Below are 15,299 nucleotides of genomic sequence, written 5' to 3'. Positions count from 1 at the left end.
TCGCTTCACAAGTGTTCCCGTGTAAATTACAAATCCAAAAATATGCAAGCGGAAAACCACACTTTTGAGCAGCTTTGCTACCTTTCTACGACGCCCTACCTAATCTTCGATTGACTGCTCTCCAGTGCTCGATCGAATCAACCACTTCGAAGTAGAGCTTTAGTCTCAATGCTCAAACGATAAGAACTACTAAAAGCCTATAGTATAAGGGCAGTGGTAGTGAGAGCCGCTTCATAGCTGGTAATTTAGTTGCTATAATGCGGTTATAGGCCAAGATAACTGTTCGTATGACACGCCGGCAAGCCAGAGGACGGCACATAACTGCTCTATCTAAAGATCTCAATGTAGTGTCGTTTCGAACAACCTATATGTTCCTGCTCGATCCCTAAAAAAAAGCCTTGAAAAAGTATTGCCTCTGCAGGGCGCGACGCGGTGTTTTCTGAAGTGTACCGACAGTCAGTGCCTGCTATTATTTGAAATAATCCTTTTTAACTACTAAACGACGCTTATGGTAAGCATCCAAAGAACCAAAGTTTTTGCTAATCGCAATGTTTTAAAATTATAAACAAAATTAACGATCTCCTTGCGGACAAAAACTATTTCCACTATTTGGCGACTACATATAAAAAAAAATTAATTATATATAAGCAAAATTCGGTTTGATTTTTTTTAGACTTTTTCAACTGGCGACGACTAAAACTTTTTTAGAAAACATTCAATTTCCTCAGCAAAACTTTTCTTTAATTGTATTATTTTAATTATTTATCTATTTTATTATTATTGCCATTGTTTTTACTAGCGTTATATTGTTTTATTTTTGGCACTCTTTTTTTATTCATTTATTAATTTTTTTTTTCTATTTATTTTTCTTCTCTCTTTTATTTCTTTCCTCCCATGGATCTCACTTCTACTTTTAGAGAACAATAAGAACTTAATGTCACTTTGTTGGCCGCAAAAAATGTTTTTTTTTTATTGTATTAATAATTGTGTATACTAAAACTTTCTCTTTTATTTTTGTTTATAGTGTATTATATTTAATAAATAACTTTATATATTATATTTATCGATCTGTAAATAATATATATATTATAATAAAAATATTTATATATTTATTATATTCGAAAAATAAATAGTTTGTATTTATACGTAAAACTAAAATATATATTATCAGTAAACTTTTTTTTAAGGAGCTGGAGGTTTTAAAAACAAAAGTATGGCAGTTTGAAAAAGAAAAAAAATAAAGAAAATTTTATTTAAAGACGAAAAGAACCTGTTGAGGTAAATAATTACATAGCTACTTCCAATTTTAACCCATATACCGCTCTTCAAACTTTGGAAAGCTCGGAAACGTATAAAGTAGATGTATTAAAGGATACCGAAAGGCGGGATATCGTCTTAGGCAATACTAATAATAATGCTAATTCTAACAAGATAAATAATCACATTTTTAGTAAAAAATTTTTGTACCAAATAGTAGTATTGGTAAAGAAACTAACATAAAATCTCATAACCACCGTAATTATAAAATTGCAATAATAGGGGAATAAGCAATAATCGTACTAATAATAATGATATAAATGAAACCGGTAATAGTAATACTATAAGCGATAACAATAGTAATAATAATTATGGTGATAATAGCATTACTTTTATTGGTACTGGTATTAAAAACTCAAATAATACTAGTAATACAAATAAAGTTGAGATTCCATGCTACCAGACGCAACTGGATCGACTGGAGCAAACTTTCTCATTTATTTAAGAATGATCCCTTCAAAATTTCTGAAAAAAAGCGAAGAACTGAGCATAGAATTAGAATTTATACGCTTAGTGAGCAAGGCTACAGGCGTTTAACCTCTCTTTTAGCTTCTGAAAAATAAGTATTACACTTATCGGCTCCCTTCCGATAGAGAACTTTAGGTTTTATTTGTGGTATATTTCTTGAAGTGAATGTAGAGGAAGTTTTAAAGAGAATTAGAAAAATCAAGGCTTCAATCCCACTAAAATTATCGGAATGAGAAAATATGATCAAAACAGAACCCCTGAGCCCCTCGTATTAGTAGAAGTAACTGCAAGTACTGTATTGGAAGTCAAAAAATTAGTTATATTTCCGTTTCAGTGGAAACTTTGAAACAAAATGGTAGAATTTTTTGGTTAATATATTCGATGCCAATTATATGGGGATACCTATAAATTCTGCACTTAATATAAAGGGGTTAAATGTGCAGAACACCACGGTTCCAGCTTCTGCCCTAAACCTATAGAAGACAAAACCAAGTGTGTAAACTGTTTAAGTGAGCACACTGCAAGCTATAGAGGTGGTTCGCATTACCCTAAAATGCGCAGTTTAGAAGGAACAATTATACTGAAAACCACTCTATTCTCAAACTCGGGAGAACATGGTACATATACGGAAAGCTACGCTAGTCTCGATGAACTTACTGTGAAACAAATAGTCAACTCTTTATCTGTAGCGATAAGTACTCATTTATCGAGATCAGTTAGTAATTTTTTTTTAAACTTATTAATCGCAGTGGACCCCCAAGTGATAAGCATTATCTTAAAATACTCTCCTGGACTGTTGATGGCATACGCCATCAAAAAAAGGAGCTCCGGAAGTTGTCTAATACTCCTATTAAGATCAAAATCCCATTTGAAAAACGACAACAAGTTTTATGTATCAAATGAATTATGATATATATTGGCAAGGTCGCGAAAACATGGGAGGTGGAGTCGTAGTTATACTCGTTACGAGAACATGTAAAGCTCTCCTTAAAAAATTTATTAAAATTTAAAAATCTAGAGGCTACAGGTGTACATATCACTTTAATAAAAAAAAAACTGGGTTCAACGAATATTATTTCTTGTTATAAATCGCCTGGAAAAGAATTACTAAAGGAGAACGTGGATAAGTTATTTAACAATACTAACCCAGCGTGCATTCTTCATGGAACAGTAGAAAGGGCAACCCAGATGACAAGACCCTAGAACATGGAGAAAATAATGGAATTTTTGTTTTAGCTCCTTTTGAACCCTAACATCGCTCAACTAGGGACACCGTAGTTGTGTTAGACATGGCTATATGAAAGAAAATTTCTTTTCCTGTGCACATTAGTAACCTTCATGAATTATTATCTGATCAAGACTCGACGCTTTTGCTTGGAAGTCGGACCCGTACAGAGGAGAGCTTAGAGGTAGCCAATCGGAATCTTTCAAAAACACAGTGCTTATTAACTTAGCACTCTATCTTATTCCTTCCTGTAATTCTGAAAAAATTGATGCTGCTATCTCTTCTTTTGAAAACACAATAAATTACTCGGTGACTCAATCAACAACTCAGAAAATTGTAAATGATTCTATATCCATTCCTCCACCTTTAAGAACTTATTCATTAAAGTAAATCAAAAAGGATATTTATGGAAAGACAAGCCCCATGTGATAAGTTAGCCTTTAAACAAAATAAGTAATTGGGTTAAACGCGAATTAAATGCTTTTTATAACCTTTGGGATATGAAGCTACGATCCTTAAATTCGTCCTTTGATTCTATATAAATATGACAAAATCTTTTAAAACTCAAAGAATGATTCATATACAACTTTTAAAAAAATAATATAGGAGAATTTGCTTATTTCAGTAAGAAAAACGCCAAAATATTCACAGAAAACTTGTCCTTTCAGCGCAAGCTACCCACTGTCTTTAATAATACAAATGGATATTTCGTGCATAACCGAATACTATCTTACTTCCGCTAAGACGCATCACCTATAGATTCTCAGGGGTTTGCGAATGAAAAGGAGGTCCAAACTGAAATTGATAAAATTAAAATTAATAAGAGTAGGGGCCCTAACGGTACATCAATCGAATGCTCTTCCCCCAGTGCCTGCTGTAAACCTTTCAAAACTAATTAATTCTATTTTTGTCCTACAAGATGGAAACAATCAAAAGCTATATTCATACCAAAAAGTAACCATACTAGCAATTATGCTAAGGATTATCGACCAGTTAGTTTACTTTCGTGTGTTGCAAAGTTGCTGAATCCATAGTACCCCAGATTAAAAAATTCTACAAATCTCGTCCCCCACACCAATTTGGCTTTCGAGGAGGACACTCCACAACACAGCAAATTTTAAGGATCGTAGAGAACAATAAAAAAGCCTTTAATTAAAAGAAATCAAATCAGTTATGGTATTCTTAGATATTGAAAAGGCTTTTGATCGAATTCTGGCATGAGGTACTTATTTATAAATTAATTATATAAAAAAAAAAATTGCCAAAATACCTTTTGTGCGTGCTATACTCATTTCTTCGCATTAGATCATTTGTCATACAAATAGGAGAACACTCTTCCGCCCCCAAACACCCTTTAAGCTGGAGTTCCTTAGGGTTCTCTACTCTCACCTTTATTAATCTCCCTATATACATGCGACATTCCTTAAGCTACCCACAAAGTTTTTCTAGCCCTGTACGCTGACGACACTGTCTTATATTATAGTCGAAATCAACTGCATTAGCTATTAAGTATGTGCAGGCTCTTCTTAGTACACTTGACGAATGGTTTGCACAATGTAAAATTACGATAAACCCCACCAAATGCTTTGCAAAGATCATTTCAAGAAAAAGAAAATAGAGAAAAATTCAAGTTCGAACTCTATCGCAAACATCTCTTCGTTGGTGCAATCAAGTAAAACTACCTTGGCGTTTTTGTTGACTCTAGACTTTACTGGAAGCCTCATATCAATTAGCTTGTTAAAAAATTAAGGAAATAACTTCTGCTTTATACCCTCTCATATCCAAAATAAGATATCATTTGAATCTTGAAAACAACCTCCTTATATATAAAGCTAATATCAGACCTATTACTAGTCACGCATCTTTCTCATGGCCTTACTGCTCGACTTTGCATATGCAGGCTTCAGATTCTTCAAAACAAATCTCCTTAGAATGTTTACAGGCGAACCTTGGTTTGTGTGAAATTCCCAATTAATTACATGATGAATGTGAAAGGGAACCTCTTTTGCTTTACCCTAAACGGTCGAAGATAAATTGTTTTACACAATGTGTAGAACACCCAACAATTTAATAACTAACGCCTTGAGCCATACTCCCGCAAATTTTTTAAAATATAAACGACCTAAATATTTTTTGGGTCTATCCTAGAAAACCGATTATTGAAACGTCTTTAGAACATTTTTTACATAAAATATTCTGAATTTTGGGGTTGGGGGGGGGGGGTGTGAGGGAATATGTTAAACGCTTAAATCGCAAAGACAGCGCTGTCGTAATGTTATGAGAGTTGACCCGAGAGGCCTTAATTTGTAAAGGAGGGTACCCCCTCAACCCTGTCCGTACAGAGGAGATTTAGATTAAGCAGTTTAAGTTATAACGGATATAACGACTAGTATGTCAAAACGATATGCAAATTTTTTTGCTGATGAAGTTAACCTGATAGAAACAAATTTTCCGATTATTTTACGAAAACTCTTTAAGGATTCTACTCTTAAAATCGGGAATTAGTCATGGTAGATTTCATGGCAGTCTTTATTCGCACTTCTTTTTTAAACCTACAATGTTTTATGCCGGACTTAGCTCCGATAGATCAAGTGCCCATGCCGCTTGTTTCACTACGCTCTGTGACGTTTCACCATATGACTTGACCTGTGCATATACCACGTAACTTAGGTCATGCGTTGTTTTCCCCACATTTCTGTTACGCTTTGACTCTCCCAAGGTATTAGTGATCTTCCTTTGGGACAATGAACTGAATACTTTTCCTCTTTTACTTCGTCAGTACATTAACCAAGGTAGCTATAATAAGAAAACTACAACGAATTAAGCAATTATCAACTATATATATTATTTTGTTTGAAATTTTATCATTTGATATAATATTAAAAAAATGAACATAAGGTTAACTTATGGAAAACTTATAAGTAATAAAAAAATTCGCAAAGCTTTAAAAATAATTTAGCTCCCAAAAAAACCCTAAAATGACATATATATTAAATAACTATTGCTCCTGTTTTGTTTTGTGACCATAAACCCCCCTGATCGGAACGCTAAAAACGTAAATTTAGCTACGAGGCCATAGTACTAAGCTTTACACAACGATGAATGTATACGTGTTTATAGTTTAAAAAACTACTATTGTCTTTTATTAAACAGTCAAAGTAATAAAACTATTAAGTAGAATGTACTAAAAGAAATAGCTCTTTGAAAATTTAGGAGGTTGTTGAAGTGTCCACTTTGAAGAGTTTAACAAATCCTAGGAAGATAGATATTGTACCTAAGATAGCGAGAGATTTATTATATTTCGGGTAGTGACGGAATCTTTGGATGTAAAAATAGGTGCCCACGCCAGTCATAGTCCAAAAAGCAACGAAACGGCATGTTAAACAGTCTTTTGTTATTTCCTTAACGTTTTCAGTCTCTTCATCTTCAGTATTCTTCTTATTAGTAAATTGGTGAAAAGACATTCCAAAACCAGGATTAAAAACTTTGAATTTTTCAGTGATATGAGAAATAAAAGAATTATAAAAAAATTCTCTGCAATTCTCAATTAAACTCATATTTAACAGAAAAGAATAGTTCAAAGCGAATTTTAGTTCCTTGCGCACTACAAAAACAAAATTTGAAAGTGAACAAGAAACTTTACTTAACCCTTACTGAGATTTTCTAATAAAATTTGTGGTGGCGAGGTTAAATACGCGACTATCAAATGCTGCTCACGGCCTTCAGTTTCTCGTCGTAGCTTTAAAACGCTGAGCTGCGGACAACAACCACAATGAGTAACTTATTTAACTTTTAAGATACAAGTTTTAATAATTAAAACATATTTTAGTATACCTTTTCATATGAATAAAAGGAAGTGAAAACAAATTAATAACTATGAGGTAAAGAAATCCTTTTTGGATGAATTTAAAAGAAGAAAATAACCAATAGAAATTACGTCTTTTGAAAAATGTGGTTTAACTTAAACCTTGGATCATTAAGGGATAGGTGAACTCATAGGTATAGGAGACAATGGAATGGCAATTAAAATTGTCAATAAAACTGAATAGTAGTAGTATATAAAACAATAATAAATACATTAAAGTAGAAATAATAATTATAGTTATAATAACAGAAAAAGTAAGAATATTATTAATAACAGTAATGCCATACCTATTAACAGAAGAACAACTGCAATAAAACTAACTACTCAATCCCACCTTCTTCGAGAACTACTGAAGACGGACTTGGACACAAATGGGATGAACTACGCTGCCAGTGCAAAAGCGAGCACCACCGAATTACCTTCCGCTACAGCAGCTAATCACTGTTAAAAAACGCTTTTTTGTAGAACCCATGCTAACAAATGGTGTGCAGGTTATGAAATTGGATAACACGTAGCAGTGGGTTAATATTGTATTAATATTTTGACGGGGAAAAAGAGGAGGAGACATCAATTTATTGTCCCGTAGAGGAACGGTATTTATACCTTCAGAGGAAAAAATACAAGGTTCAAAATGAGGGACAGACGCAGAAGCATGCGCTATTACGCGCGACACTGTCACGCGGTATGAAGCACATGATATAGCACGTGTGTACGTGGTACCTCATCAGGACGCGCGGTAGGGGCATATGGGATAAAAAACATGATATGATATATGTACCACGTATAAGAAGTGGTTTGTCAGAGTTAACACCAACATATTTCATAACCAAAATTGAAACAATTTACATAACTAATAATAGAGAAACAGCCCCTGAAATTTGTTATAAGTTTAATCTACTGTGTACTTGACGAGACCAACTTGCGTGCTCAAGATATTTAGGATGGAGCGCGCATTAAACGCCTTCTACCTTTCGTGTTGCTACATCTACCCAGAGATCGCCGACAAATTGAGGACAGTCTCTTAGTTGGGTAAATTTTAAATAACCTTAAATTTAACCTTTTTTTTCTGAGGGAAACAGCTTTCATAGAGATTTGCTCTTAACTGGAAATATATTTTATTTAGGGTTCGTGGCATCTAATACATCCAGCGTAGATCTTAGTGTCTCATTGCAGAACATCAATTTAAAAAAACAGTAAGCACCTGTTCTACTACTTAGTTTTCATCAAAAGGCTAGGTTTGTTAACATTTTTTACTAAATAACATTTAAAGTTTGCAAACTCAAAACGATCTTTTAAATATTCGTAACTAATACAGTAGAGGTTGCAGTGTAAATATACATGGAGTTCAAAGTATAAAATTTAGTGCATTATTCTTTAACTTAAACTTTTTTCTAGTAATCAAATTTTATCTTTATTATCTACTAACGTTTAGTTGATTTTATTCATAACAAAATCTTTTAACCACCAAATCAAATAATGTAGTTAGTTTCGTCTAGTTTTTTTAAAAGAACAAAGTTTTTTAAAAAGTAAGATAATATGGTCCCCTCCTTAAAAAAAATTAGTATAACCAGAAAAATAGAATAAAATCCTTTTATCCTTGTGTAATTATACATATTACTTATTAAATATTTTAAAAGAAATTTCGTATTATTAAAAGTAGGTAAGCTTTTGAGTCAGTCACCGATTTAGATTCTTCTGTAGTTTTAAAGTTAATTGTTTTATTATTACAAAAGTTTATTGTCTCGTAATTGAAAAGAGGAATTTAGACCTTAGAATACTACGCAAACTTAGCAAGATAAATTTGTTATTTTGTAATAGTGCTATACATAATTCTGAGTTTGTATTTGTAATTCTTTTAATATTATAGTTTTGTATATATAGCGATTAGAAGTTGAGTATTTACTTTAACTTTTGGTAGTAAAAGTGCATGTGGACCAGGCACCACAAATTTTTTCGATGCTGACCCCCTAATATTTAGCCTGGGAGCACTAGGGGCCACCATGTCCCGTACCGTCGAAAGATAGCGGCAGTGGAGTTGCCAATGCGTCAAGTGCTTTGCTCAGCGTGGCTAGATAGCACTACAACTGTCGGTGCAGAGGCGAACGACATGATGACAAATTTATAGCAGTATAATCTACACTTAATACTTTCGAAGTGACCTATGATGCGCTGCTGGTAAAGCAAGACTTGTGTCAAACTCGATCTTTTGTCACTGTCAAGCAATGCCACGATTGTAGCCTTCTTTAATTGAAAACCTGGTTCGTCCTTTCTGTTTAATGGAGATGCTGCTGCGGCGTAAAGTGTATTAATTTTATGGGGCAGGGTTAAGTAAGCTACCAACAGAGAGAGAAAAAGATAGTGAAATTGGTAAGTACGAAACTTAACTGCTTGACTACGACGACAACACTCAATCACGGTGTAATGGATTTGCATATTTAACCTAGTAGAGCGCCTTTGGCATAATATTAAGCGCACCTTTTTACTAGCATTTCTAGCACCGAAAAACATTTTCAAGTGGCGCTTAGAAGATTTTAGCTACCCTGCCGACCGCTTACAAGAGCCTGAAAAGACAATAGTTGTTCGGCGTAGAGGCTAAGTGCGGTCTCTTCTGCACAAATGAAACTGTTGCCTTCTTACATCGAGAAGTAAAGATGCCTATGGTTAGTGCTAAGTTTGAGGGTCAGCATTGACAATTAATTGCCAACAACGGCGTTTGCTCTAGCATCAAATTGGTAATGTTGTTGGGACCGGGTATCTTCCTTCTTGCAGAGATATAAAAGTCCCCTAATTTCTACCGCGGTAGCCAGCACAATCGGCTCACTGGTATTAACTGGGAAGCATTGCTCGAAGACCTTTAGCAACTTAAGGGACAAGTAACAGCCATGTAGTAAAACGATCCACTTAAAGTTTCGCCTACTCTATGTTGTCTTCCAACACTAGATCGCCATCGCATAGCTGAGGTTGAGGTCAACGCCTGCAAAATCTGTCTATTTTAATTAATTACTAAAGAGAAGTGCGGTCACCGTCAACTATCTCCGACGTGTCATACTAACTTGGCTTTCACCGGCCGGTTTTGGGAAGTAAGGTTGACTTAGCGCCACTCCTCAGTGCGCTGAGATACTATGTCACTCAAGTATGGCCTCGACACTGGCAGATTAGCGCCTGCTGGGAGTTTCTGCTAGTGTCGTGGTGATGTGGTAGGCCTAGAGTACAAAGCTTTAAATCCGGCAACGGTAGTGTCTGGCGAGGCGTATGTGGTTATAGTGCCATACTAGGGGGATTTGGTTCAAAACATAATTAGCTGAGTGAATAAACTTGGTCCTCTTTCCATCTTATAAAGCAATACTAGCAGGTGGTCCAAGGAGACCACAAGACAGTATGAACTGGTCATCTGGACGATATATCGTTGAACCTTTATCGACTTCTGATTTTTTTTTTTATTTTTAAGCCAAAAGAAAGTGGCGTAGCTTTATGCTCAACTTATTTTAATGTACATATTAAACGTATTTGTTGTATCAACTTGCTAATTTTAAATTTACGCGCAGGAAAGGAATTAAGAGCAAACTACCGCAACCTTTTCTCAATTTCTTGGCTGAGAATGGTGTTGACTGTTCTGTATACGAACTTGCTAAGGAGAATCCCCGTTATATAAGGTTAGTAAACTAGTCTTGAGAGTATTTCTCATTCAGAACTAAATTGAAATGCTTTTTAACACAGGTTGCGCGCTGGTGAAAATGTTTCACTAGATGATCTTGAAAAAGCTTTCAATGCTACCGTAATTCAAGTCCCTTGGTTACTTTCTTTTTATGAACTACCCAGCAATGTAAAAATAGCTAGCTCTCAACTATATAAGGAAGGCAAGATTTATGGAATCGATTTGAGTTCTGGTAAAAAACATATTTATAGCTTAGCACGCCCTTGTTATAAGCTTCTTATCTTAGAATTTGCGTACTTGCAAAGTAATTTTTTTTTAAAAAAGTAAAATAAAAATGTTTTTAAACGAAATTAATTCATAAGCACTATGCAAAGGTGCGGCTGTATACGCTTTAAATGTTCAGATTGGGCATCATTGTTTGGATCTTTGCTGTGCTCCCGGCGCTAAACTTTGCATGCTTTCGGACGCCGTTGGAAAACTAGGATCTGTCACTGGTGTAGATATCCATGCACAGCGTCTGTCAAGCTGTAGAGGAGGTTTCAACTATTTATAAACGAGCGCGCAGTTTCTTATATCGCATTCCCTTTAGTTCTAAATAAGTACAAACACTATAACGTAAGGCTTTACAACTGTGACGGGGCTAATTTTTCCATACCCGCTCCAAACCAACCCCCGAGATTCAGCTTCCCTCATGCTTTTCCCGAGAAAGCTCAACCGCTAACAATTTTTTATCTTCCCTCTGCTTGGGGCCCCACAGGCTTATCATCCGGCTTCTATGACAGAGTTTCTTTCTTTCCGGTTTTATTAATCAATTATCGACACTAACGGAAAAGGTTCTCGTTGATGCAGAGTGCACCCATGACGCGTCTATCAAGCACGTGATCAAGTACGAAAAGTGGGGGTGGGACTCCTTTGAACGGAGACTGTTTACCCCCGAAAGGCTTGCTTCTCTTTGCGCCCTTCAAAAGGTTCTTTAACTTCAAACCTGTTTTAAAAACTTGATGTTCAACGGTCCGCAGCGTCTTCTACAGCGCGGGTTTGACCTTTTGAAGACTGGCGGTTTTTTAGTGTACAGGTATGTCGGTTACTTCGTTGATCCTGAAGTTACTTAGATCTTTGCACAGTACCTGTAGTTTTTCAGTATGTCAAAATGAAGAGGTTGTCAAGGACCTACTCGTTAATAACAGGGACGCCTTCTTAGTAAAGATCGAAGTCCCTAACTTGCCGGTAGAACTTCTTAATCAAGGAAACACAAACGACGAAGAAATTAGAACTAAAACCATACGTTTTGACCCCGTGACCTCAAGAACCAGCGGGCTGTTTATAGCAAAAGTAAAGAAGCTACCAAGCCAAGTCAAACCTTAAAGCTGATGCTATGACGCTAATAACAAACACTATTTCTAGTTCTGTGCTAATTTTAACCGAGCCTTCATAACCATGTTTACGTTTTACGGGTCTGCAGATATAATTGGTGCCTTTTATTAAAAAACCCAAAAATCACTCAAAAAATACATGAAATTTAATTTATATTTATATTAAATTAACAATTTCAAGACGAAAGTAACTTGAATTAGAAATAATATAAGCTTACTTCGGGCGACTCAGATCCTCTTCTCCTATCTCTATCTGGTTTACTTGTAAGGCGAGGAGAGAACGGAGACGAGCTTGTTTCGGCTGCGTCGTCGGCGGAGAGCAGATGGAGTACTCTCAAGGAAAATTTAGATAACTGAGCGTTGTGGTGGACGGAAAGTTCAGTAAGAGTGGTCATTGCGCTTTCTTCGATGTCAATTCTAAGATTCTTTAAGCGTTCACATGAAGAACAGCCCTGGCAAAACTCACAGTCGCTGCAGAAATTGATAGAAACTCTAAGAGCTCTCTCCAATGCCGAAAGTGCAACTCTTAAGAAATCGATATCGAGCTCGCTCACCAGAACAGCGCACAGATCAGAGGTACAATTGAGGTTCAAAACTGCGACTGTTTGCTCCTGGGTGCCACCTAGACGCGTGCATATTGAGTCGTACTTCTGCGAAAGGAGAGGAATTGGTTACGTACAAGTAAGCAAGTTACACACAGCCCAGGCTGCTTCCTCTCTAATCCCCCTCGATTCGCTTTTCATAAGACAAGTCAACTGCTGAGGAATATTTGTTTTAATAACGAACTGGATTTGGTAACAACTTCCCTCGGAGAGAAGTGACACTACCCAGCAGGTATCCATCACCAGAGATTCGTTGTTATGCTTTAATAAATCTCTTATTGCGCTGAGAATTCCACAGTTTAAGACGATTTGTATATGCCATGGATTGTGGCAAATGAAGATACCCAGTGTCCTGAGAGCGGGCATTTTGATACTCATTTCTTCGGAGGACACCAAATCCACAAGGCGACCAAGGATCCCAGACTGGGAGAGCGAGTCGCTGCAACTACCACCACTAACGAAACACAAGTTTTGTAGAGACCAACATGTGTCGGTTAGAATTTCAATATCGTCACTGCTGTTTATGAGCCAGGAAAGGGCAGACCAGCAATGTTTTTCGGATTCACCTTCAAAAGAAGTGTCCCTCTGGCACAGGTTAGAAAGGGTCCAGACCGCTAGCTTCACAGTGCAGAGTCTCGATGCTCGGCGTATTAGTGAGTTAATAGCTGGAACGGCTCCCAGAGAAAGCACACGTTGGGCTAGCTCCAGGCAGTTACCAGCAAGATTTCCTAGGGTCCACACAGCTTGCTCACATATAAGTTCGTTGGACATATTCACCAGACCAACAAGATGCTTAACGACGTCTAAAAAAAGAGTAAGTCGACAAAATAAGCGAGCGCTGTATTTGCAGCAAAAAAAAAAAAACTAAAAAAGTCAAGTTTATATTTAAGATAGTAGCAACCTTTTGTAGCAAATTTTCGGAGGATATCACCAGAAAAACAAGAAAAAGTCGTCAAAAGACAAGCAGCTTCGTACTGTAAATCTTGGTAAGCGTCGTCAGCTAGCAGTAATAGCAGAGTCGGTACTAACTGGAGACCCTTTTCCTTTTTAACTTCTTCTATAAAGGGACTCGAAAATAATAACCTACAGTGATAAAAGTTTTTTAAACTAATGGAGGATAAAAGTATGCAGAAAAAACTACTAATACACAATCTAAAGTTTAAGGAGAAAAAAGTTCTGAAAAACTAAGATTTTTGCACGCGAGTAAGCTGCTGTTATTTCAGTTATTAATATGTAACGGTGCGCTATACTGTCAATATAAAGTTTTTATATACCAAAGAGTTAACTTTTACTAAAAATATATAGCTGCGATCGCTCCACCATAGACTTGGATGAATAAAACTTACTCGGTGCTATACATATCGGTAACTATTATCTTATATGATAGAAGCACTAGTTAAAAAAAACCATAAAACAAAGTTTAAAAGGTGACCGAAGATATCCACTGAATTTTTTGGAATAACGAAAACAAGGCTTCAAAGGTAAACACTTAAAATACAGGCTAATAGCGTTTTCTATAAACTATAATATTCTCTGGTAAGATTAGATAAAAATAACCTAAATTTTTCAAGAGCAATCTTCCGTGTACTAAGGTCAGAATCTTTTAAATCCTGGCTTAACTTATGGAATTCTTCGCAAAAAGAGCTTAGCAGGGTGTCCGAGGGAATTAACAACTGTTCTTCACCGAAAGATTTAACATTCCGCTTCTTCCATATATGTTCACTACGTTTAAATTTGCGTAACTCAACACTACGTAAGTAATGATGAGATTCCAAAGCTGAGTTTAATTAAACAAACTAATATATATCCATAACTTGTATAAACTTCTTCTCTTCTTTATTCCTGAAAAGGATATTTCATGTCTAGATGCAAACTTAGATATTCTCTCAAACGCTTTATTTTTAACCGCCATAGATTCGAAATGTTTTATAAAAATGTCTTATAACACAATTGTAATTTCACATGATATAGAAGGATTCATTGACGGGATAACATGCCAACGAGTTGGCTGTCAGTTAGTAAGTGCAAGCGTTAACGGGTCGTTATTACTATAAGGAAATCTTTACAAAAGTAGAAGTAATCGACCTTGTGCTACAGCTATGTTGCGTGGGGGACCCCGCTGCGCTGTAATTTAAAGAAGCAGCAGTTTTTCGGTCCAGCAAGATTGTCGAAAGATCTGCTGACGGCATCCATCCCACCTGTTTTTGTTAATACCTGATGCTGATAACATATTAGATGTACAGACCAAAATTTAAGACTATAAATAAAAGATAAATTTAAAAGGTTAACATTTATGCATTTTATTTTAACATAAAGCTGTGGTAGAAAAATATTAGTCAATTGTTTCTTTTTAAAATGTTCAATGATTTTTAATGGTGTGAGCGGCAAATATAAAAGTTTTGGATATTTTTGATAACATTTCTGTTTTATAGAAAACTTGAGTACTTTCAGAGGCAGAAAAAATAGGTTAACCTCGAGTTTAGCCTTAAGTAAAAGCCAAAAACGCTACAGAAGTTAACGCTCGTTTTTCTATTAGCAAATGCTGATTGAGGGCAAAGTTTCTAAAGTCTAAAGTTTAGTAGCGCTTCAAAAACGGTGCGGCCAAAATGAGCGGGCTCCAGTCGGAAGATGTCCTTGACCGTAAGAGCGCCATATGATAATTTTGAATAATTCTCTATCTCTCTATATGGTTGCTTTAAAAAATTCCTGTCTTTAGCTTTATAACAATTTTTTTAATTAAATGGCTAAAAATTTTTAAAATTTACTAGTATTGTACGAAATCTCCCAATTACTA

The 15,299-nt window shown here is 35.6% G+C and overlaps 2 protein-coding genes across 2 annotated transcripts; one reads left to right on the top strand and one right to left on the bottom strand.

Annotated features, from left to right (window-relative positions):
- Positions 1–10,294: 10,294 nt before the first annotated feature.
- On the top strand, positions 10,295–11,895 carry LOC135145396 (probable 28S rRNA (cytosine(4447)-C(5))-methyltransferase). The gene is made up of 8 exons (XM_064077496.1): positions 10,295–10,365; positions 10,421–10,528; positions 10,593–10,762; positions 10,905–11,066; positions 11,120–11,313; positions 11,364–11,498; positions 11,550–11,605; positions 11,655–11,895. Coding segments are annotated over exons 1-8 (1,068 nt in total). The 5' UTR covers positions 10,295–10,363.
- Positions 11,896–12,100: 205 nt separating this feature from the next.
- LOC135145395 (importin subunit alpha-7-like) lies at positions 12,101–14,530 on the bottom strand. The gene is made up of 5 exons (XM_064077495.1): positions 14,320–14,530; positions 14,063–14,254; positions 13,407–13,588; positions 12,583–13,308; positions 12,101–12,525 (listed from the first exon to the last, which is right to left on the bottom strand). Exons 1-5 carry the CDS (start codon positions 14,415–14,417, stop codon positions 12,101–12,103), a joined length of 1,623 nt encoding a protein of 540 aa, XP_063933565.1. The 5' UTR covers positions 14,418–14,530.
- Positions 14,531–15,299: the final 769 nt, after the last annotated feature.

Source organism: Zophobas morio, unplaced genomic scaffold (genome assembly GCF_036711695.1).
Source record: "Zophobas morio isolate AGI-343-1 ecotype UQ-CSIRO unplaced genomic scaffold, CSIRO_AGI_Zmor_V1 ptg000147l, whole genome shotgun sequence".
In the NCBI taxonomy this organism is placed as follows: domain Eukaryota; kingdom Metazoa; phylum Arthropoda; class Insecta; order Coleoptera; family Tenebrionidae; genus Zophobas; species Zophobas morio.
This window is presented reverse-complemented; position numbering and strand designations above follow the sequence as displayed.